This window comes from Salvelinus sp. IW2-2015, linkage group LG14 (assembly GCF_002910315.2).
Source record: "Salvelinus sp. IW2-2015 linkage group LG14, ASM291031v2, whole genome shotgun sequence".
Classification (NCBI taxonomy): Eukaryota; Metazoa; Chordata; class Actinopteri; order Salmoniformes; family Salmonidae; genus Salvelinus; species Salvelinus sp. IW2-2015.
In genome coordinates, this window is record NC_036854.1 from 1,129,091 (window position 1) to 1,155,101 (window position 26,011).

General features: G+C 44.2%; 1 protein-coding gene across 1 annotated transcript in view; it reads left to right on the top strand.

Annotated features, from left to right (window-relative positions):
* Positions 1-26,011, top strand: part of LOC111973302 (otoferlin-like) — a 164,327-nt gene that overhangs the window by 63,437 nt on the left and 74,879 nt on the right. The window contains 2 exon segments of the mRNA XM_070446450.1: positions 7,725-7,824; positions 10,526-10,728. Of these exon segments, the coding sequence (XP_070302551.1) occupies positions 7,725-7,824; positions 10,526-10,728 (303 nt within the window).

The window sequence follows — 26,011 nt, forward strand, 5'->3', positions numbered from 1 at the left end:
TGCCTGTGTGTATTATTATGTGCCTAGGTGAACCTAGGTGTCCTCAGACAGAAGGTGGGTGTTCGGACACCAGCTTTTAGACACACTGTGTTTGGGGATTTTTTTTTTTGAGTCCATAAGAAGTACAATCTGTGTCTTGGTGTATGTCCTCAGTGGGTGTGGGAAGGGTTGTCAGGAGGGCTATCAGGGTGGCTGACTGGGGCGGTGCTCAGAGGGGGTGAGATCACCTGGGTTGGGGTTCTTCATTGTTTGTCCAGCTGTGATGTCAAGGCTTATGGTCAGGCTCTGGGGTGGACTGTTTTGCTGTGTGTTGAGACTTTTGTTGGGAGCTGATGGTGGGTTGTTGGCTTCTCTGCGGGGTGACCACCTCTCTAGTGGGTTGTTCTCTGTCACACGCCACCCCCTCGCCTCTCCTCCAGCAGTCTGATCCTCTCTTAGTGCTCTGTTCTTTCTCTGCTCCTTTTTTATCATGTTGAAGTTGTCTAACCACAGTCCTGAGTGCAGATATGTCTCTCTCCACCTCCAGCTCTCCGGGTTGGTTAATGGGGTGTTGTTGTGCTGGACTGTTGTCTGGTGTCTGTGCTGACTGGAGTGTAATCACCTGCTGTTCCAGCTCCACCTGCCTTAACCTCCAGCTGGGTAATGTATCCTTCATTTCAAGAGGGAGTAGTACTCTGTGCTGGGGGGTTGACTTTTCCGCTTGGGTTGCTCATCTGCGGGTTATATAATGAAGATGTGTCTCTGACCTGCTAGGAGTCGATATCTTCTCAAGGGAGAGCTTCTCCTGTTGAGTTAGGTCTTTGATTAGATTAAAGTCTGTTGGCTCAGTTTGGTAAAGGTCCTAAAGGCGTGTGTGTATGTGCAAGGGTGTAATATGCCATTGACTGGTTTGCCCTTCCAGATCCGTCAGTGTGGCTTATAGGTGTGTGTAGTTGGCTCCCAGTGGATTGTGTGTGTGTGTATTAAGGTTGTTTGGGTGTATGATCATTAGGCTGACATGTGGCAGGAGCAACCTAATGGGTTCCAATATACTGTGTTTGTGATGTGTGACTTGGGGGGGGGGGGGGGACTATATAAATTATTCACATCCTCTGTAATTCTCTGACTGAATACGGAGGGTACCACGTTTACTCCACTTGAAACGAACAGCGAATTCCATTTGCTCGTAAATTATTTGTGTAGTATCTATGAAGGCCTTACAAACTTTGGAGTTGATTAGAGAGCATCTGTCTCTGGTGCCAAAGGTTGCATGTTCAAATTCCAGTGATATACACTGCTCAAAAAAATAAAGGGAACACTAAAAACACAATGTAACAAGTCAATCACACTTCTGTGAAATCAAACTGTACTTAGGAAGCAACACTGATTGACAATAATTTCACATGCTGTTGGGCAAATGGATTGACAACAGGTGGAAATTAGAGGCAATTAGCAAGACACCCCAATAAAGGAGTGGTTCTGCAGGTGGTGACCACAGACCACTTCTCAGTTCCTATGCTTCCTGGCTGATGTTTGGTCACTTTTGAATGCTGGCGGCTTTCACCTAGTGGTAGCATGAGACGGAGTCTACAACCCACACAAGTGGCTCAGGTAGTGCAGCTCATCCAGGATGGCACATCAATGCGAGCTGTGGCAAGAAGGTTGCTGTGTCTGTCAGCGTAGTGTCCAGAGCATGGAGGCGCTACCAGGAGACAGGCCAGTACATCAGAGACGTGAGGAGGCCGTAGGAGGCAACACCAGCAGCAGGACCGCTACCTCCGCCTTTGTGCAAGGAGGAGCAGGAGGAGCACTGCCAGAGCCTGCAAAATGACCTCCAGCAGGCCACAAATGTCATGTGTCTGCTCAAACGGTCAGAACAGACTCCATGAGGTGGTATGAGGGCCCGACGTCCACAGTGGGGGTTGTCTTACAGCCCAACACCGTGCAGGACGTTTGGACATTTGCCAGAGAAAATTCGCCACTGGCGCCTGTGCTCTTTTCACAGATGAAGCAGGTATCACTCGAGCACATTGTGACAGACGTGACAGAGTCTGGAGACCGCGTGGAGAAGTTCTGCTGCCTGCAACATTCCTACAGCATGACGGTTTGGGCGGTGGGTCCAGTCATGGTGTGGGGTGGGCTTTTCTTTGGGGCGCACACCTCCATGTGCTCGCAGAGGAGCCTGACTGCATTAGGGTACGGAGATGAGATCCTCAGACCTCTTGTGAACCATATGCTGGTGCGGTTGGCCCTGGGTTGCTTATAATGCAAGACAATGCTAGACCTCATGTGGCTGGAGTGTGTAGCAGTTCTCGCAAGAGGAAGGCATTGATGCTATGGACTGGCCCGCCGCGTTCCCAGACCTGAATCCAATTGAAGCGATCATGTGGACTCATTGCTCGCTCCATCACCAACGCCACGTTCACCACAGACTGTCCAGGAGTTGGCAGATGTTTAGTCCAGGTCTGGGAGGAGATCCTCAGGAGACCATCCGCCACTCTCATCAGGAGCATGCCCAGTGCGTTGTAGAGAGGTCATACATGTGCACGTTGGTAGGTACAATTCAGCACTTGAATCGAGCACCTGCATGTTGTGTACCTGTGTGTTTTTTAATGCGTACATTAGCACAATCGGGCAACGTTGGGAGTTCTCAGCCTGTAGTGTGGTTTTCCACTTTAATTTTGAGTGTGACTCCAAATCCAGACCTCCATAGGTTGATAAATTTGATTTCCATTGATCATTTTTGTGTGATTTTGTTGTCAGCACATTCAACTATGTAAAGAAAAAAGTATTTAATAAGAATATTTCATTCATTCAGATCTAGGATGTGTTATTTGAGTGTTCCCTTTATTTTTTTGAGCAGTGTATTATTTTTTAGGAGATTTTTGTTTTAAGCCTATCCCAAACCTTAACCCTTACCTTAACTCTTCAGAGTTAATGCCTGACCTTGAGATTTCTGAGTTAATGCCTAAACTTAAAAACTTCTAAATTTGACGTTTGGAACAACTTAGAAATTTGAGAAACATAGATGAATGTCTAATTCTGACGTGAGACTGTGAGAGCTTGTTGTAAATGCACTATGAAGGCTTAATTCAGCCTTTATAGCTGTTGCTCATACAGAGTGAAAGCCATATTTTTTGCCCCTTTTTCTCCCCAATTTCGTGGTATCCAATTGGTAGTTACAGTCTTGTCTCATCACTGCAACTCCCATATGGACGTGGGAGAGGCGAAGGTCAAGAGCCGTGCGTCCCCCAAAACACAACCCAACCAAGCCGCACTGCTTCTTGACATATTGCGCACTTAACCCAGAAGCACCAATGTGTCGGAGGAAACGCTGTACACACGCCACAGGAGTTGCTAGCGTGCGATGGGACAAGGACATCCCTGCCGGCCAAACCCTCCCCTAACCCAGACAACCCCCCATGGGTTTCCCGGTCACGGCCGGCTGTGACAGAGCCTGGACTCGAACGCAGAATCTCTAGTGGCACAGCTAGCATTGTGATCCAGTGCCTTAGACCACTGTGCCACTCGGGAGGCCCTGAAACCCATATCTCCCTAAGCAGTCTGGTACGTGGTGAGACTCAGGGCTGTTACAGAATGGGAATTGAGCTTATCTCCCAATTTAAGTATTTTGGAGCTTTTGGCTTTTGTTTCAATCCAAAGCTATTAAATAAAAGTAAAAAATACATATACAGTGCCTTGCAAAAGAATTCATCCCCTTGGCATTTTTCCATTTTGTTGCATTACAACCTGTAATTTAAATGGATTTTTATTTGGATTTCATGTAATGGACATAGACAAAATAGTCCAAATTGGTGAAGTGAAATTAAAAAAATTACTTGTTTAACTTCTCTAGGATAGGGGGCAGCATTTTCACGTTTGGATGAAAAGCATACCCAATTTCAACTACCAGCTACTCATCCCCAGAAGATAAGATATGCATATCATTAGTATATTTGGATAGAAAACACTCTGAAGTTTCTAAAACTGTTTGAATCATGTCTGTGAGTATAACAGAACTTATTTAGCATGCGAAACCCCGAGTACAAACCATTCAGAACCCTTTTTTTTTAGGTCACTCTCTTTTCAATGGTTTTTCATTGGGAATACAGATTTCTAATTGACCTTCTTGCAGTTCCTACCGCTTCCACTGGATGTCAACAGTCTTTAGAAATTGGTTGAGGGTTTTTCCTTTGTGTAATGAAGAAGTACGGCCATCTTGAACGAGGGTCACTCGAAGTGTCCTGTTTGTTAGAGGCGCATGACCAGAAGGCTAGCTACAGTTTGTTTTAATCCTGTATTGAACACAGATCATCCCGTCTTCAATTTTATTGATTATTTACGTTAAAAAAGACCTAAAGTTGTATTACAAAAGTAGTTTGAAATGTTTTGGCAAAGTTTACAGGCAACCTTTGAGATATTTTGTAGTCACATTTCACAAGTTGGAACCGGTGTTTTTCTGAATCAAACGCGCCAAATAAATGGACATTTTGGATATATATCGATGGAATTAATCGAACAAAAGGACTATTTGTGATGTTTATGGGACATATTGGAGTGCCAACAACAGAAGCTCGTCAAAGGTAAGGCATGAATTATATTTTTATTTCTCTGTTTTGTGTCGCGCCTGCAGGGTTGAAATATGCTTCTCTCTCTTTGTTTACTATGGTGCTAACTCAGATAATAGCATTGTTTGCTTTCTCCTAAAAGCCTATTTGAATTCTGATATGTTGGCTGGATTCACAACCAGTATAGCTTTAATTTGGTATCTTTCATGTGTGATTTAATGAAAGTTTGATTTTTATAGTAATTTATTTGAATTTGGCGCTCTGCATTTTCTCTGGCTTTTGGCCAAGTGAGACAGTAGCGTCCCGCCTAAACTCCGATTTTTGGATATAAATATGAACTTTACCGAACAAAACATACATGTATTGTGTAACATGAAGTCCTATGAGTGTCATCTGATGAAGATCATCAAAGGTTAGTGATTCATTTTATCTCTATTTCTGCTTTTTGTTACTCCTCTCTTTGGCTGGAAAAATGTCTGTGTTTTTCTGTGGCTATGTACTGACCTAACATAATCGCAAGGTGTGCTCTCGCCGTAAATCCTTTTTGAAATCAGACATGTTGGCTGGATTCACAACAAGTGTAGCTTTAATTTGGTGTCTTTCATGTGTGATTTCATGAAAGTTGGATTTTTATAGTAATTTATTTGAATTTGGCGCTCTGCATTTTTACTGGCTTTTGGCCAAGTGGGACGTTAGCGTCCCACATATCCCAGAGAAGTAAAAAAAATGAAAAAAGAAAAAAACGGAAAAGTGGTGTGTGCATATGTATTCATCCCCTTTGCTATGAAGCCCCTAAATAAGATCTGGTGCAACCAATTACCTTCACATAAGTCACATAATTAGTTAAATAAAGTCCACCTGTGTGCAATCTAAGTGCCACATGATCTGTCACATGATCTCAGTATATATACACCTGTTCTGAAAGGCCCTAGAGTCTGCAACACCACTATGCAAGGGGCACCACCAAGCAAGCGGCACCATGAAGACCAAGGAGCTCTCCAAACAGGTCAGGGACAAAGTTGTGGAGAAGTACAGATCAGGGTTGGTTTATAAAAACATATCCGAAACTTTGAACATCCCACAGAGCACCATTAAATCCATGATTAAAAAATTGAAAGAATATGGCACCACAACAAACCTGCCAAGAGAGGGCCGCCCAGCAAAACTCATTAACCAGGCAAGGAGGGTGTTAATCAGAGAGGCAACAAAGAGACCAAAGATAACCCTGAAGGAGCTGCAAAGCTCCACAGCGGAGATTGGAGTATCTGTCCATAGGACCACTTTAAGCCGTACACTCCACAGAGCTTGGCTTTACGGAAGAGTGGCCAGAAAAAAAGCCAGTGCATAAAGAAAAAATTAAGAAAACACTTTTGGCGTTTGCAAAAAGGCATGTGGGAGACTCCCCAAACATATGGAAAAAGGTACTCTGGTCAGATGAGACTAAAATTGAGCTTTTTGGCCATCAAGGAAAACGCTATGTCTGGCGCAAACCCAACAACTCTCATCACCGCCAGAACCTCATCCCCACAGTAAAACATGGTGGTGGCAGCATCATGCTGTGGAGATGTTTTTCATCGGCAGGGACTGGGAAACTGGTCAGAATTTAAGGAATGCTGGATGGCGCTAAATACAGGGAAATTCTTGATGGAAATCTGTTTCAGTCTTCCAGAGATTTGAGACTGGGACGGAGGTTCACCTTCCAGCAGGACAATGGTCCTAAGCATACTGCTAAAGCAACACTCGAGTGGTTTAAGGGGAAACATTTAAACATGTATTGGAATGGCCTAGTCACAGCCCAGACCTCAATCCAATTGAGAATCTGTGGTAGGACTTAAAATTGCTGTACATCAGTGGAACCCATCCAACTTGAACGATTCTTCAGTTTTGCCTTGAAGAATGGAAAAATCCCAGTGGCTAGATGTGCCAAGCTTATAGAGATATACCCCAAGAGACTTGCAGCTGTAATTTCTGCAAAAGGTGGCACTACAAAGTATTGACTTTGGGGGAGTGAATAGTTATGCACGTTCAAGTTTTCAGTTTTTTTGTTTTCTTTCTTGTTTGTTTCACAATAAAAAAATATTTTGCATCTTCAAAGTGGTAGGCTTGTTGTGTAAATCAAATGATACAAACTCCCAAAAAATCTATTTTAATTCCAGGTTGTAAGGCAACAAATAGGAAAAATGCCAAGGGGGGTAAATACTTTCGCAAGCCACTGTATATTTCTGGAAACTTTGCTTATAGACAGGAAGTTAAAAACCTAAAGTTAGTGTGCTATGGGAATAAATCACTGAAGTTTTCTTAGGCACTTTATTAAAATACCTTTTTTGGGGGACAGCGAAAGCGGCTAATGAGAAAACAATATGGATATAACTGTTTGGTGTTGGTATGTTGGGGGAGGGTTGAATGCGACTCAACTTCACAAATTCCTCGCTGGCCAAAGGTTGGTGGGGTGTGTATATATATCTCTCACAGTAGCTCTATAGCTGAGATTTAATAGTAGCCGATTACTCATAGTCTGCCTGTCTTTACTGGTTAGTTGCTGTAGCGGGTTGCGACAATGACACACTATCCCTACCTGTCAGAGCCAATCTCCATCACTCTGCCCACACGCACACATGCACGTGCACATATACACAAACACACACACACACACCCACACACACACACACACAAACACACACAAACACAGCCACTCGCCTACACACCACGCAGGCAGAGGGAGAAGAGACAGGAGCCAGAGACGAAAGACTGAAATAGACAAAGATTTATGGTGGACGGTAGAGACATACTGTATGGGATTATGATATAGTCAACAAGAAGGTGGAGAGAGAGAGAACATTGAGGGGAGGAAGAGGAAGATGGTGCAAGCTGTGTGAGGACAACACTATCACACTGATTCAATGTAACCCACCAAAACCCACTGTTAAAGAGGTTAAAGAGATTAAGGCTCATTCTTATGTGCAGTGCACTGTCCATTTCTGTCTGTTCCTGTGATCCACTAAACTTTCTGAGATTCTCTGTGACCCATCAAACAGACTATACTAATGTTTCTAGCTAAAACACAGCCCTGCATCATGACCTGGAGGAGGATCTATAGCGTTGATCAACTAATGGGTTCTAACCCACTGTCCCACTATAGTTTGGTTGTTTATGGTTTTTGTGGTTTTGTTGTTCCAGAGTCATTGGAACCTTCCGGATGGTTCTACAGAAGGTGGCGGAGGAGGGGCATCTGGAGGTGACAGACACACTCATCGATGACAACAACACCGCCATAGGGGTAAGCACTGGTCCCAGATCAGTTTACAGGTCTTCATCCATAAGAGTGGGAATCCTCCATACTGGTCTATGGACAGCACACATGTACTTACAGTATATACTGCAGACACACAGATAAACAGATATGTACAGTGGGGCAAAAAAGTATTTAGTCAGCCACCAATTGTGCAAGTTCTCCCACTTAAAAAGATGAGAGAGGCCTGTAATTTTCATCATAGGTACACTTCAACTATGACAGACAAAATGAGAAAAAAAATCCAGAAAATCACATTGTAGGATTTTTAATACATTTATTTGCAAATTATGGTGGAAAATAAGTATTTGGTCAATAACAAAAGTTTATCTCAATACTTTGTTTATATTACCCTTTGTTGGCAATGCACGAGGTAAACGTTTTCTGCTTAAGTCTTACAAGCTTTTCAGCACACTGTTTGCTGTATTTTGGGCCCATTCCTCCATGCAGATCTCCTCTAGAGCAGTGATGTTTTGGGGCTGTTGCTGGGCCAACACGGACTTTCAACTCCCTCCAAGATTTTCTATGGGGTTGAGATCTGGAGACTGGCTAGGCCACTCCCAGGACCTTGAAATGCTTCTTAAGAAAGGCCACTCCTTCGTTGCCCGGGCGGTGTGTTTGGGATCATTGTCATGCTGAAAGACGCCAGCCACGTTTTTATCTTCAATGCCCTGCTGCTGGAAGGAGGTTTCCACTCAAAATCTCACGATACATGCCAATTCATTCTTTCCATTTACACGGATCAAGTCGACGGCTGGTCCCTTGGCAGAAAAACACCCCAAAGCATGATGTTTCCACCCCCATGCTTCACAAGTAGGCTATGGTGTTCTTTGGATGCAACTCGCATTCTTTGTCCTCCAAACCGACAAGTTGAGTTTTTACCACAAAAAGTTATATTTATTGTTTCATCTGACATATGACATTCTCCCAAATCTTCTTTCTGGATCATGCCAAATTGCTCTCTAGCCAACTTCAGACGGGCCTGACATGTATTGTGTTTTTTGTTTTCTGGCTTAAGCAGGGGGACCACGTCTGGCACTGCAGGGATTTGAGTCCCTGGCAAGCGTAGTGTGTTACGATGTTAGGCTTTGTTATTTGGTCCCAGCTCTCTGCAGGTCATTCACTAGGTCCCCCCGTGTGGTTCTGGGATTTTTGCTCACCGTTCTTGTGATCCATTTGAACCCACGGGGTGAAGATCTTGCCCGGGAGCCCAGATCGAGGGGAGATTATCAGTGGTCCTTGTATGTCTTTCCATTTCCTAATCATTGCTCCCACAGTTGATTTCTTTCAAACCAAGCTGCTTTACCTATTGCAGATTCCAGTCTTCCCAGCACTGTGCAGGTCTATCAATTTTTGTTTCTGGTGTCCCTTTGACAGGCTCTTTGGTCTTGCGCATAGTGGAGTTTGGAGTGTGACTGTTTGAGTTTGTGGACAGGTGGTCTTTTATACTGATAACAATTCAAACAGGTGCCATTAATCACAGGTAAGACGAGTGGAGGACAGATGGAAGCCTCTAAGAGAAGTTACAGGTCTGTGAGAGCCAGAAATCTTGCTTGTTTGTAGGTGACCAAATACTTTATTTTCCACCATCATTTGCAAATAAATTCATAAAAAATCCTACAATGTGATTTCTGGATTTTTTTTCTCATTTTGTCTGTCATAGTTGAAGTGTACCATGATGAATTACAGGCCTCTCTCATCTTTTTAAGTGGGAGAACTTGCACAATTGGTGGCTGCTAAATACTTTTTTGCCCCACTGTATTTTATTGAGCTCAGATGAGTATGATCCAATAGCCATATATTCAGAGAACAGTGTTTAGGGAATGAAAAGAGAGTAAGCTAGAGGGAGCAAGCGATGGAGGATCAAGGGAGATATAGAAGGGGGATAGAGAACGACTAGAAGAGTGTGAGAGCTCATCTGTATAAATTACCCAGGGCTTAGGAGAATGGTGTTAGTGGAGCTGAGATGCTGACTCTCTGTTATTGAGATGATATCACACATAGTGGGCAGAATGACCTGGGGGGTACTCACACTCATTATACCTGATGAAGAACGCTTGGCTGTCGAAAGGTTGGTTATGAAATTTTGCATCTGAGCTCCAAGGTGTGTGCTCTCCACACACACACAACACACACACCACACACACACACACACACACACCACACAACACACACACACACACACACACACACACACACACAACACACACACACACACACCACACACACACACCACACACACACACACCACACACACACACAACACACACACACACACACTCTCAGCCCCTGCCTGCACCCCTCTCTAAGAGGAAAACATCCGGGCAGACTCTCACCTGACTTCTAACTAAACAGAAGTGTTTTTATCGCCTCCTGCTGAAAGATCCAGGGTTACCATGGTAACACCTTTAACTTTACTGGCTCTGCAGTGATTTACTGGCTCCCTAGTGGTCGCAGGGCAGAGAGAGAGAGTGGAGAGAGAGAGAGAGGTGGAAAGGGGAACATTGTTTGTTTATTTCCCTCCTCATCTGTCTTTGTCAGTGAAATAAATGGCTTGGTTTGTAGTAAAGTCAGTTGCTGTCAAACAAAATTCCAAGGGCACACTTCCTTGTCGTGTATTCACTTGATGAGAAATCTGTGTGTTTCTAGTTTGTTTTGACTAATTCATTGGTCGGCTATTCCATTCCAGACTAGTGTTACCGTAGACATCAAGTACACGACCATGGATGGGACAGTGGGGGTTTGGAGCGATGGGGAATTCCTGGACGTTCCGGGCGACCCAGAGGGAACGTTCCAGTTTGAGACAGACAGCCTGCTTTCCGGACACAGCCATGGATCAGGATCAGGAGTGTCTCCTGGACGATCCATCCACGGAATTCCCACTTTCAGGAAGTGAGTCGACAACTCCATTAGTATAGCTGAAACATTTTCTTATTTTTATTTCAACTTTATTTAACCAGGTAGGCCAGTTGAGAACAAGTTCTCATTTACAACTGAGACCTGGCCAAGATAAAGCAAAGCAGTGCGACAAAAACAACAGCACCGAGTTACACATGGGACGTACAGTCAATAACACAATAGAAAAATCTATGTATAGTGTGTGCAAATGTAGTAAGATTAGGGAGGTAAGGCAATAAATAGGCCATAGTGGCGAAATAATTACAATTTAGCATTAACACTGGAGTGATAGATGTGCAGATAATGATGTGCAAGTAGAGATACTGGGGTGCAAAATAGCAAAAAATAAATAACAATATGGGGATGAGGTAGTTGGGTGTGCAATTTACAGATGGGCTGTGTACAGGTACAGTGATCTGTAAGCTGCTCTGACGGCTGATGCTTAAAGTTAGTGAGGGAGATATAAGTCTCCAGCTTCAGTGACTTTTGCAATTTGTTCCAGTCATTGGCAGCAGAGAACTGGAAGGAAAGGCAGCCAAAGAGGTGTTGGCTTTGGGGGTGACCAGTGAAATATACCTGCTGGAGCGCGTGCTACGGTGGATGTAGCTATGGTGACCAGTGAGCTGAGATAAGGCGGGGCTTTACCTAGCAAAGCTTTATAGTTGACCTGGAGCCAGTGGGTTTGGCGACGAATATACAGCGAAGGCCAGCCAACGAAAGCATACAGGTCGCAGTGGTGGGTAGTATATTGGACTTTGATGACAAAACGGATGGCACTGTGATAGACTACATCCAATTTGCTGAGTAGAGTGTTGGAGGCTATTTTGTAAATGACATCGCCGAAGTCAAGGATCGGTAGGATAGTCAGTTTTACGAGTGTTTGTTTGGCAGCATGAGTGAAGGAGGCTTTGTTGCGAAATAGGAAGCCGATTCTAGATTTAATTTTGGATTGGAGATGCTTAAAACCTGTTACGGCTAGGGGTTCACGTTTCGACAACATTCGGTGAAATTGCAGAGCTCGAAAAAATAAAAATAAAAATATAAACATTTAACTTTCATACAATCACAAGTGCAATACACCAAATTAAAGCTTAAAACTTCTTGTTAATCCAGCCACCGTGTCAGATTTCAAAAAGGCTTTACGGCGAAAGCAAACTATGCGATTATCTGAGGACAGCACCCCATCAAACAAACACATGACAATCATATTTCAACCCGCCAGGCGCGACACAAAACTCAGAAATAACGATATAATTCATGCCTTACCTTTGAAGATCTTCTGTTGGCACTCCAAAATGTCCCATAAACATCACAAATGGTCCTTTTGTTTGATAAATTCCGTCGTTATATCTCCAAAATGTCAATTTATTTGGCGCGTTTGATTCAGAAAAACTCGCCCAACATGACTACAGATTATCTCAAAAATGACCTGTAAACTTTGTCCAAACATTTCAAACTACTTTCCTAATCCAACTTTAGGTATTTTAAAACGTAAATAATCGATAAAATTTAAGACGGGATAAACTGTGTTCAATAGCAGATAAAATGAAAGTGGAGCGAGCTCCAGGTCTCGCGCCCCAAACAAAACAGTCCACTTGGCTATACACCCAGAAAGGAAAGGGCTACTTCTTCATTTCTCAAAGGAAAAACATCGACCAATTTCTAAAGACTGTTGACATCTAGTGGAAGCCATGGGAACTGCAACCAGATGCCTCAGAAATCTAGATTCACATAGAAATCCAATTGAAAACAGTCACCTCAACAACAACAAAAATCCTGGATGGTTTGTTCTCGGGGTTTCACCTGCCAAATAAGTTCTGTTATACTCAGAGACATAATTTTAACAGTTTTAGAAACTTTAGAGTGTTCTATCCAAATCTACTAATTATATGCATATCCTAGCTTCTGGGCCTGAGTAGCAGGCAGTTTACTTTGGACATGCTTTTCATCCGTACGTGAAAATACCGCCCCCTAGCCCGAAGAGATTTTAACCTGAGTGAGTCTGGAAGGAGGGTTTACAGTCTAACCAGACACCTAGGTATTTGTAGTTGTCCACATATTCTAAGTCAGAACCATCCAGAGTAGTGATGCTAGGTGGGCGGGCGGGTGTGGGCAGCAATCGGTTGAAGAGCATTTATTTAGTTTTACTAGCATTTAAGAGCAGTTGGAGGCCACAGAAGGAGTGTTGTATGGCATTGATGCTTGTTTGGAGGTTTGTTAACTTCTCTGCGCTACGGATCCCTTTTACGGGATCACTTTCCTAAACAACCGCTAGAATTGCAGGGCGCCAAATGCAAAAAGATTACAAAAAATATTTATAATCATGCAATCACAAGTGAAATATATACCAACACACAGCTTAGCTTGTTGTTAATCCACCTATCGTGTCAGATTTTGAAAATATACTTTGCAGCGAAAGAAATCCAAGCTTTTGTGAGTGTAGCAATCAATGCTAGAACAGTTAGCCTTATATTAGCTTGGTTAGCATGGTCACGAAAGTCAGTAAAGCAATAAAATGAATCGCTTACCTTAGATAATCTTCAGATGTTTGCACTCACGAGACTCCCAGTTGCACAACAAATGTTCTTATTGTTCGAAAAATATTACTTTGATCACAAAAGTAATACCCCATTTGGGTTGCGCGTTATGTTCAGAAAACCAAAGCCTTGTTCCATTCGACAAATTCCAAAAAGTATCCGTAATGGTCGTAGAAACATGTCAAATGTTTTTTATAATCAATCCTCAGGTTGTTTATATATATATATATTTATTTTATATTTTTTATATTTTTTATTTTTTTTATCCCCTTTTCTCCCCAATTTTCGTGGTATGCAATCGCTAGTAATTACTATCTTGTCTCATCGCTACAACTCCCGTAAGCGGGCTCGGAGAGACGAAGGTCGAAAGCCATGCGTCCTCCGAAGCACAAACCCAACCAAGCCGCACTGTTCTTAACACAGCGCGCCTCCAACCCGGAAGCCAGCCGCACCAATGTGTCGGAGGAAACACCGTGCACCCGCCCCCTCGGTTAGCGCGCACTGCGCCCGGCCCGCCACAGAGCGTCGCTGGAGCGCGATGAGACAAGGTATCCTACCGGCCAAACCTCCCTAACCCGGACGACGCTAGGCCAATTGTGCGTCGCCCCACGGACCTCCCGGTCGCGGCCGGCTGCGACAGAGCCTGGGCGCGAACACCAGAGACTCTGGTGGCGCAGCTAGCACTGCGATGCAGTGCTCTAGACCACTGCGCCACCCGGGAGGCCCTCAGGTTGTTTTTAACAAACATAATCGATAATATTTCAACCGGACATAACCTATTCATTAAGAGACAAACGGAAAATGGAGAGCTCCTCTCGCACCAGCGCAGGAACTATTCGGAGGACACACGACTAGTTTTGAAAAATCTTGTTCATTTTTCAAAATAAAAGCCTGAAACTATGTCTAAAGCTGGTCACAGCCTGAGGAAGCCATTGGAAAAGGAATCTGGTTGATACCCCTTTAAATGGAAGAAAGACGGTCCAGGAAACACAGATTAAAAAAAAAATATATCACTTCCGGGTTATATTTTCTCAGGTTTTCGTCTGCAGAATACGTTTTGTTATACTCACAGACTTTATTTTGACAGTTTTGGAAACTTTGGAGTGTTTTCTATACTAATCTGTAAATTATATGCATATTCTACGATCTGGGCCAGAGAAAATGTCAGTTTACCTTGGGAACGATATTTTAAGAAAGAAAAAAAAATTCGGACCCCTAGCATCAAGAACACAGTGTCCAAGGAAGGGCCCGATGTATACAGAATGGTGTCGTCTGCGTAGAGGTGGATCAGAGAATCACCAGCAGCAATATCGACATCATTGATATATACAGAGAAAAGAGTCGGCCCTAGAATTGAACCCTGTGGCACCCCCATATAGACTGCCAGAGGTCCGGACAACAGGCCCTTCGATTTGACACACTGAACTCTATCTGAGAAGTACATAATCAGCATCATTATAAACGTGCATGCATCAATGTCATAGCTAGAACCATCTCTTCATCATCAGTAGCCCTTTACACTCGTACCCATATACGGGTTGAAAATGGCAGATTTGGACACTGATAAGAGCCTAAATTGTAACGCAGTGGCTGTACAGTAACATGCTATAAATTATGTCAGAGCTCAGGCTCTGCGCTTCACGGCTCTGTATAGGTTTTGACTGACAGCTGTTCTGAACTTGATAACCGCACTCGACAAGAAGTTGCCCCATCCCTCCAACTAATTTTGAAAGATTAGATGTGAAGGAATATAATGAATACCGCTTTGATGTCATACAAGCAAGCCAAATACCCGTGAGTCCAAATGTGCACTTCACATTTCCATATCATAAAACTCATAATATACAGTGTCAACGTTTATGATTGCTATGTTGGTTACAAGATGACATGGTGTTTTACCCTGGGTTGTCCTGAACTGAATGAGCCTATGTTGTGGAACACACACCTGAATGCACACATAACTGTGAAAGATTGTAGTTTATAACTTAGCTAGTCATGTCGGCAAGAGAACAAGCTTTCAAATGATGCCCATATGACCCAGATTGCGATTTATATTGGGCCGTTTTTGAATTGCGTAAACAACAACATTAATTGTGTAAAGGGAGGTTTCAGGGCTGTGTTCCAAACAAAACAACTACAAGTGTTCTTGCTCTAGTTCCTCAACGGCACAGCTAGGAGAGCTCTAAAAAGCACCTTATAGTTGAAGGCTCTTCGAGTCATAAAAGTGCATTGAAATGAATTAGGAACTGTGCACACTTTGGAGAGGTGTGTGGCCACTTGGAAACACTAGTTAGACCTCTCACTCAAACCCTTGTAATTGTTGCACCTACCCCACTTTTACCAAGAATATTCTTATCATGTTACTGAATGTATCCAGACTATTTTCAGATTCTGTTGTCAACAATTGCGGTGAAAAGTACAGTAAATGTAAAATCACATAAAATCAACGGTGTTATCTTTTAAGTGCTACCATGGTTATGCATATGCTATCCATATTTCTTCTGTATAGACACATTTCTATTTAGGGCTATCCATAATGGCCAATTCCCAACAAGGTTCAACAACAACAACAACAATAACAACAACATCAAAGCGAAGATATCATTATTGTCAGCAAGTCATTAAATATACCATTATGCTCAAAATACATCAACACCATAGTTAGAACAATCCTCATCATCATTATCATTCTCATTAATAACAACAAAAGTGAAGACATGATAATCGACATGATCATCAACAATATCATCATCATCATCTTCACACCATGCATTTAAACATACCTAGACACTCCTTTAGCTGGCACGATACTCGGCCAGTCAGAATGTGTTACAGCAGTATGTTTCAGCCTCCAGGCAGTAGGGAGTGAATGTGTTACAGCAGTATGTTTCAGCCTCTAGGCAGTAGGGAGTGAATGTGTTACAGCAGTATGTTTCAGCCTCCAGGCATTAGGGAGTGAATGTGTTACAGCAGTATGTTTCAGCCTCCAGGCATTAGGGAGTGAATGTGTAACAGCAGTATGTTTCAGCCTCCAGGCAGTAGGGAGTGAATGTGTTACAGCAGTATGTTGCACCTCCAGGCAGTAGGGAGTGAATGTGTTACAGCAGTAGTTTCAGCCTCCAGCAGTAGGGAGTGAATGTGTTTACAGCAGTATGTTTCAGCCTCCAGGCAGTAGGAGTGAATGTGTACAGCAGTATGTTTCAGCCTCCAGGCAGTAGGGAGTGAATGTGTACAGCAGTATGTTTCAGCCTCCAGGCAGTAGGGAGTGAATGTGTTACAGCAGTATGTTTCAGCCTCCAGGCAGTAGGGAGTGAATGTGTACAGCAGGATGTTTCAGCCTCCAGGCAGTAGGGAGTGAATGTGGTACAGCAGTATGTTTCAGCTCCAGGCAGTAGGGAGTGAATGTGCTACAGCAGTATGTTTCAGCCTCCAGGCAGTAGGGGGATGAATGTGTACAGAGTATGTTTCAGCTCCAGGCAGTAGGGAGTGAATGTGTTACAGCAGTATGTTTCAGCCTCCAGGCAGCTAGGAGATGAATGTGTACAGCAGTATGTTTCAGCCTCCAGGCAGTAGGGAGTGAATGTGGTACAGCAGTATGTTTCAGCCTCCAGGCAGTAGGAGTGAATGTGGTTACAGCAGTATGTTTCAGCCTCCAGGCAGTAGGGAGTGAATGTGTTACAGCAGTATGTTTCAGCCTCCAGGCAGTAGGGAGTAAATGTGTTACAGCAGTATGTTTTAGCCTCCAGGCAGTAGGGAGTGAATGTGCTACAGCAGTATGTTTCAGCCTCCAGGCAGTAGGGAGTGAATGTGTTACAGCAATATGTTTCAGCCTCCAGGCAGTGCAGTCTGCTGATGACTAATAGCCTGCTCTCTCAGTGAGTACATTTACATGCACAGTAATAATTGGATATTATGGCAGTAGGCTGAGTCTGTAAATAGTAATGTAAACACCTCACTCTGCTTATGTTAATGTGAATAAGGTCAAAATCAAATTAAACATACACCTGATTTTCTGAGCAATCTATTGAATTATGTAAGGGATAATTAATGAAGGGCTATGCGCTCCGTGGAAAATAATTAACAATGTGGAAGGTGTGTTTCGCACTAGCGGAGTAGAACTATAACCTTCCACGGAGTTGCATTATTTTCCATAGAATGCATAGCCCTTCGTTGACTATCCCTTTTATACCATGGCTATAATTTAACACATTTGCCGCTATAAATGTGTTCATTTGCAGGTAGAAATGTGTTCAACATCCACTGAAGTAGCTAGTAAGTTTACTAGATAGCTACAGTAGTTGCATTGGTATCCTTGCTATTATGATAATTGAATTCAACAATGACAATAATGTTTTCAATTCAGCTTTTGCTTTAAAAAGCAGCTCAAACATAGAACATAAATTGAACATTGATTATGGCAGTAGGTTGAGTATGGAAATAGTCATGTAAACACTTTACTCTGCTTATCTTAATCGACGTAAGTTCAAAATCGAAGTAAGCATACGTCGATTAATAAACCTGGTTTTCTGAGCAATCCTTCAAATTATTAGGATTTACAGTGCCTTTGGAAAGTATTCAGACCCCTTGACTTTTTCCACATTTTGATACGTTACAGCCTTATTATAAAATGTATGAAATATTTTTTTCCCTCATCAATCTATACACAATACCCCATAATGACAAAGCGAAAACAGGTTTTTAGAAATTTTGGCAAATTTATATAAAAAAAAAACTAACAGAAATACCTTATTTACATAAATAAGTATTTAGACCCTTTTTCTATGAGACTCAAAATTGAGCTCAGATGCATCCTGTTTCCATTGATTATCCTTGATGTTTCTATAACTTGATTGGAGTCCACCTGTTGTAAATTCAATTGATTGGACATGATTTGGAAAGGCACACACCTGTCTTGTCACGACTCCCGCCGAAGTCGGTCCCTCTCCTTGTTCGGGCGGCGTTCGGCGGTCAACGTCACCGGTCTTCTAGCCATCGCCGCTCCACCTTTCATTTTCCATTCGTTTTGTCTTGTTTTTCCGCACACCTGGTTTACATCCCCTCATTACTCTACGTGTATATTATCCTCTGTTCCCCCCCATGTCTGTGTGTGGTATTGTTCGTTCGGTATGTGTGTGACGCTACAGGCTGGTTTTGCGCCGGGTATTGTGTTAACCCGTGTTTTTGTTATTTGTACCCATTTAGGTTATTTGTGCGCTCGCTTTTTTCCATGGGCCGGAGTGTTGTGACTCAGTTGCGTCGGGCTGTTTTCCTCTGCCTGAATAAAGTTCATTCTGACATGTCTACATAAGGTTCAACACTTTACAGTGCATGTCAGAGCATAACCCAAGCCATGAGGTCGAAGGAATTGTCAGTAGAGCTCCGAGACAGGATTGTGTTGAGGCACAGATCAGGGGAAGGGTATAAAGAATTCCTGCAGCATTGAAGGTCCCCAAGAACTCCGTGGCCTCCATGATTCTTAAATGGAAGAAGTTTGGAACCATCAAGACTTTCTGGAGCTGGCCGCCCAGCCAAACTGAGCAAATCAGGGGAGAAGGGCCTTGGTCAGGGAGGTGACCATGAACCCGATGGGCACTCTGACAGAGATCTAGAGTTCATCTGTGGAAATGGGAGAACCTTCCAGAAGGACAACCATCTCTGCAGCACTATACCAATCAGGCCTTTATGGTAGAGTTGCCAGACGGAAGCCACTCCTCAGTAAAAGGCACATGACTGGAAAAAGGCACCTAAAGACTCTCAGACCATGAGAATCAAGATTCTCTGGTCTGATGAAACCAAGATTGAACTATTTGGCTGGAATGCCAAGCGTCACGTCTGGAGTAAATCTAGCACCATCCCTACGGTAAAGCATGGTGGTGGCAGCATCATGCTGTCGGGATGTTTTTCAGTGGCAGGGACTGGGAGACTAGTCAAGATCGAGGAAAAGATAAACGGAGAAAAGAACAGAGAGATCCTTGATGAAAACCCTCTCCAGAGCGCTCAGTACCTCAGACTGGGGTGAAGGTTCACCTTCCAACAGGACAATGACCCTAAGCACAGAGCCAAGACAACGCAGGAGTGGCTTAGGGACAAGTCTCTGAATGTCCTTGAGTGGCACAGCCAGACCCGGACTTGAACCCGATCAAACATCTCTGGAGAGACCTGAAAATAGCTGTGCAGCAACGCTCCACATCCAACCTGATAGCTTGATAGGATCAGCAGAGAAGAAACTCCCCAAATGCAGGTGTGGCAAGCTTGTAGTGTCATACCCAAGAAGACGCATTGCTGTAATCACTGCCAAAGGTGCTTCAACAAAGTACTGAGTAAAGGGTCTGAATACTTCTGTAAATGTGATATTTCAGTTTTCTATGTTTAATAAATTAGCTACAATTCTGAAAAACTTTTTTGGTTTGTCATTATGGGGTATTGTGTGTAGATTAATGAGGAAAAAAAACAATTTTCATCAATATTAGAATAAGGCTGTAACGTAACAAAATGTGGAAAAAGTCAAGGGGTCTGAATACTTTTCAAAGGCACTGTATATCATGGCATTGTTGAATACTGTTGAAGGAAATTTTAGAGCATGCACTATTTCCCTATAATGCACGGTATATCAGCACGGCAGTATTCAATTTCTAGCCTGCAAATGTGTTCAATTATAACCATGGTATAAAAGGGATAATCAAACACAATGCAACTCCATGGAAGGTTATAGTTCCACTCCGCTTGGAACACACCTTCTGTGTAGTTCATTATTTTCCATAGAAATCATAGCCCTTCAATGATTATCCCTTACATGTAAACAGTTCCAGTGGTGTATTTGATCTATTTGGTCTGTGCATGTACAATGTGTAGGGCAAGCCTCCCTCTTATGAGGGAAGTGAGTTCGGAAGACCTGAAAGTATGCATTTTAGAAATGTTTTTCACATACAAACTTTGTATGTCCGAATCTTATAGCCTTTGCAAAAATAACACGGTCACTGTGGTAGAACATTTGCTTTGATTAGCGATTATCTGCAATTATCAATCGTCTCATCAGGTTGCCAGATTTCAGAGGGTGTAACGTCTCTCGTCGGAAGGCATGGACCACAGCACAGCGTGGTAAGTTTTCATGATATTTTATTTATCAAAAAAACACTCGAACAAAGTAACAAAACGAAAGCGAACAGTTCTGTCAGGTAAACAGATACTAAACAGAAAATAACTACCCACCCAAAAAGGCTGCCTAAGTATGATTCCCAATCAGAGACAACGATAGACAGCTGACCTAACCACACCCTGACCTAACCAAATAGAGAAATAAAAAGGCTCTCGAAGGTCAGGGCGTGACAGTACCCCCCCCCTTCCAGTGGTGCGGACTCAGGTCCGGGTGGGCATCCATTCACGGCGGCGGCTCCGGTGCGGGTCGTAGACCCCCCTCCGCCCGCAGATCCCTCCGCTTAGGTGGCGGCCCTGGTGCATGGACCTTCACTGGAGGAACCGGGCCTCAGATCATCGCCGGAGGAACCAGACCACCGATCATCACCGAAGACTCCGGACTGTGAACCGTCGCTGCAGGCTCCGAACTGTGGACCGTCGCTGCAGGCTCCGGGACTGGGGACCGTCGCTGGAGGCTCCGGACTGGGGACCGCCGCTGGAGGCTCCGTACTAAGGACCGCCGCTGGAGGCTCCGGACTGGGGACCACCGCTGGAGGCTCCGGACTGGGGACCGTCGCTGGAGGCTCCGGACAGGGGACCGTCGCTGGAGGCTCCGGACCGGGGACCGTCGCTGGAGGCTCCGTGCCATGGATCGTCTCTGGAGGCTTCGTGCCATGGATCGTCACTGGAGGCTTCGTGCCATGGATCGTCAACTGGAGGCTTAGGGCCATGGATCATCACTGGAGGCTCCGTGCCATGGATCGTCACTGGAGGCTTCGTGCCATGGATCGTCACGGAGGCTTCGTGCCATGGATCGTCACTGGAGGCTTAGGGCCATGTGATCATCACTGGAGGCTTAGGGCCATGGATCATCATGGAGGCTTAGGGCCATGGATCATCACTGGAGGCTTTGTGCCATGGATCATCACTGAAAGCTTCGGGCCAGAGGATCATCACTGGAGGCTTCGTACGTGGAGCCGGAACAGCCACTGTATTTGGATGTATTAGCCTGAGTCTCTCATCCAGTTTCAGCTGTTCTCCTGCGGTTATGGAACCGCTACCTGTCAGACCTTTGTTTTTCAACTCTTGATGATCGCTATGAAAAGCAACTGAAAATTATTCATGATTATTATTTGACCATGCTTGTCACTTATGAACATTTTTGAAACATCTTGGCATAGTTCTGTTATAATCTCCACCCGGCACAGCCAGAAGAGGACTGGCCACCCCTCATAGCGCTGGTTCTCTCCTCTTTCTTCCTAGGTTTTGGCCTTTCTAGGGAGTTTTCCTAGCCACCGTGCTTCTACAACCTGCATTACTAGCTGTTGTGGGGTTTTAGGCTGGGTGTCTGTACAGCACTTCGAGATATTAGCTGATGTACGAGGGCCTATATAAAATAAATTGATTGATTGATTGATCATGAGAACCTCCATCCTCCTGGCTAGACCGTTTGTAGTGGGAGTCAACTGGGCATTACAATGGAATGGGCGCTGTCTGTGAATCCTCATGAAAAATCTATTGAACTGACACATACAGTTATCATCTCCTGAGTTTAGATGTACTGATTCAGTGGGTTTTATCGGATGGAACAGAGTTTTTATAGTGTGTCCCCATAGAGCTGATCTGTGTTTTAATGAGACCTGTAAAAAAGACGCACTGAGGAGAAAGGGAAAGGGGAGAACAAGTGATACCTGAGTGTGTGTTATAGAAACTGAGCAAGTGGCACATTAGGAATGTAAAGAGTGTGCTTCTTCCCATTTAAACCTCATACGGGATTGGTGCCCGGGGACACAGCAGTTATTAGAACACATGGGCTTGCGGGCTTGCGTTTAGGCGGGTGACAGTTATGAGCGCGACTAGTAGACCAACTAAGTATCAGTGATAGTAATGACATGGGATATAGTCTCGAGGAGAGAGTGGCACACAACTGTAACACTATGAAACTTGTAGTAATATGTATTGATCAAATCAATGTGAATGCAACGATCTGTAGCTTGGGACAGTCCGTGTGATACAACATTTTGACAGATGTCATTGTTCATCGGATCAGTCTAAAGCTTTGCACATACACCTGCCGCATTAGTGCCAAAATCTAAATTGCGCCTGGGCTGGAATAAATACATTACGGCTTCTTTTGCATTTCAAAGATAGGATGACAAAAACAAAATTAAAACCTCACTCACTCACTCACTCACACCATCACTCTACTCACCTCACACCACAATCAACCACTCACTCACTCACTCACTCACTCACACACACACACAACACACACACACACACACACACACACACACACACACACACCACACACACACACACACACACACCACACACACAACACACACACACACACACACACACACACACACACACACACAACCTCTGTCCTTGGTGCTAGACGAGGCACCTGTCATCTCCTAACTACCGAGGCAACAAAGAGCCTAGTCCTGTCAGCGTACAGTACAGTAGCTCAGAGGAGAGCATGAGATTTTGTGTGAGAGAGAAGCCCAGTGAACCCACACAGAGTGATGATAATACTGATGGAAAACCACAGCTACAGTACTGGGGGAACAATGATGCCTCATGGAACCACTCTGATGGATGTTCACAATGCGGCATTGATGCCACTTGTATTTAACCTGTCCTGGGTGCCGTCTCCTTACAAGGAGGAGAATGAGGAGGAGACAAAAACAGTGTGAACTCAAGGTACCATATGCTGTTTGGTTTGCAGTGTCTCTCCTCTTTGGGTTGCGCAGTGCCGTCTTGCATTTTGAGTGTGCGCGGGTGTTTCATCGAGAGGTTTTTTTATCTAGTGACATGGGAGCAGGCACACCACACACGCACACTCGACCTTGGAATCAAAGCAATTCATTTTGTCGCTGAGACGTCATCGTACGTACAGGCATTATTACAGTCATAAACGATAATTTATCATCTCACGTTCTATGTATGATGACAGTTCACATGATGACAGGAAGTCATTCATACGGCCCTAATAAACAAATCAAGTCACATCCACGAGGGTCTTCTATTTAATGTAGACATAATTAAACAATCACAGAGCGTTATTATGCTTTATGATTATGTAATTGCTAAGGGCTAGATGTCACACGGTAAGAGGTTCGTGGAATCTGGTGTGGTGTTGATATTCATTAGAAGCGTCTTATTGCACGAGTAGCATATTGAACTGTAGTTACGAGTTTATTGCCAGGCTACATATGGAACTGTATTACGATGGTTGTTATTGCCAGGCTAGCATATGGAACTGTATTACGATGGTGTTTTATTGCCAGGCAGCATATGGAGACTGTATTACGATGGTATTAGCTTGCAGGCTAGCATATGGAACTGTATTACGATGGTTTTATTGCCAGGCTAGCATATGGAACTGTATTACGATGGTTTTATTGCCACAGCTCATATGAGACTGTATTACGAGTTTTATTGCCAGTGCTAGCATATGGAATCTTTGTATTATAGATGGTCATACCATGAGTCATTTTAACACCATTGATAATAACACATCATAAACAGCGCGAAAACAGGCAGTGAAAAAAAATTTATCATAAGGAATAAGGGTTTTGAAGTGCTGTCCTATACCTAGGAGATATAAGAAATCTCAAGTTATACTTCCAGTCAATAGACTGTTAATTAAGATGGTTTTATTGCTAGAAGAATCTGGTGTGTGGAGATTCATTTAGATGTGTTATTGCCTACCGTACAAAGATCAGGGGAGAAGCAGAAGGCTAAGAGACATAATCCTAACCTTATTGAGGAGCCAGATTTTGGGTCAGAGTTAATGAGAGTGGAGCCTTGTACAGTACATATCAAACAGAAGATGAAGACTGGGTAGTTTACTGGTGCAACCTAGACCACCCTGTCTTAATGATGCATTACATGTGGTTTAAAGGTCATCCCACATTCAACATTGGTACAGTTTAGGAAGGAGGACTTCTTGTTCTTCTGACATTGGCAATAGACAAAGAGATGAAGAGAGAGATGGAGTTGTGTGTGTGTTTGTGTGTGTGTGTGGTTGTGTGTGTGTGTGTTGTTGTGTGGTGGTGTGTTGTGTGTGGTGTGTGTGTAGTATGTGTATGTGGGTGGTGGTGTGTGTGTGTGTGTGTGTGTGTGTGTGTGGTGGTGTGTGTGTGTGGGTGTGTGCGGTCTTCAGGTCTGAGTGCACACACACACACACACACACACACACACACACACAACACACAACACAACACACCAACACACACCACACACCACACCACACACAGCAACACTCAATAGCTAGGGGGGGGTGGGTGGGTGTGATGAGGAGAGTTGGGGGGGTTTGAAGACGGTAGTCTGTGAGGGGGGTGCTGTCGGATTATTTAAGATTGCAGGGATCTAGCTGTCTAGCTTCGGGGAAGCTGGTTCCACATTAGACTTGCCAGAGACAGAATAGAGCTTGAGACTGGGCGTGAATGGGAATGCCCTCCATAGACGGTGACCTGACCACACACACACAACACACACACACACACACACACACACACACACACACACACACCACACACACACACACACACACACACACACAACACACACACACACACAACACACAACACACACACACACACACACCACACAACTCCATCTCTCTCTTATCCTTTGTCTATGCCAATGTCAGAAGAACAGGATGGGCCATGAGACAGAGTGTGGCAGATGGAGCTCGAGAGGGTAGGGGTGCAAGCTAGCAAGGATGACAGGCAGGGGAGAGATGGAAATGGAATGCTCGGGGGGGGAGGCGTTAGTCTCTGACTTCAGCGATTTTTTCTCATGTGCAGCCTATAGACATTTACTCTTGCAAGCGACATGGTCTTAGTGGATTGCGAGCTTCAACTGGAAGCCTGTGTGAGTGTGCGGAGGAGCGGGTGACATGGGAGAACTTGGGACTGTTGAGCACCAGGTGGGCTGGCAGTGTTCTGGATAAGTTGCAGGGTTTGATAGAAAACGGTTTGATAGCACAAGGCTCCCAAGCTGCACAGCGCGTCCTAACGCACTGCATCTCAGTACAAGACGGTGTCACTACAGTCCCTGGTCGATCCAGGCTGTATCACATCCGGCCGTGATTGGGAGTCCCATAGGCGGGTGCACAATTGGCACAGCATCGTCTCTGTTTCGGCCCGTGGCTGGTCATTTTAAATGAGATTTTTTTCTTAACTGACTTGCCTAGTTAAACAAAGGTTAAATAACAAAATATAAAATATAAAAAAGCAGGAGCCCAGCAACAGTGAGTTGCAGTAGTCCAGACAATGACAAGTGCCTGGATCTACACATGTGTGTAGATGAGGTCATACTCTTAGGATGTTGTAGAGCATAACCTGCAGGAAAGTCACTGCTTATGATGTTTGCAGAGAACGACAGGGTGTTGTCCAGGGTCACGCCAAGGTTCTTTGCACACTGACGAGGGGGACACCGTGGAGTTGTCAACTGTGATGGGAGAGGTCTTGGAGAGGGTAGGCCCCCCGGGAGGAAGAGAAGCTCTGTCTGTCCGTCGAGGTGGCGTGTGCTGACTTCATCCACACGCTGAGCATATCTCGACCAGCACTTCCCAGAGATGACACCTTCCT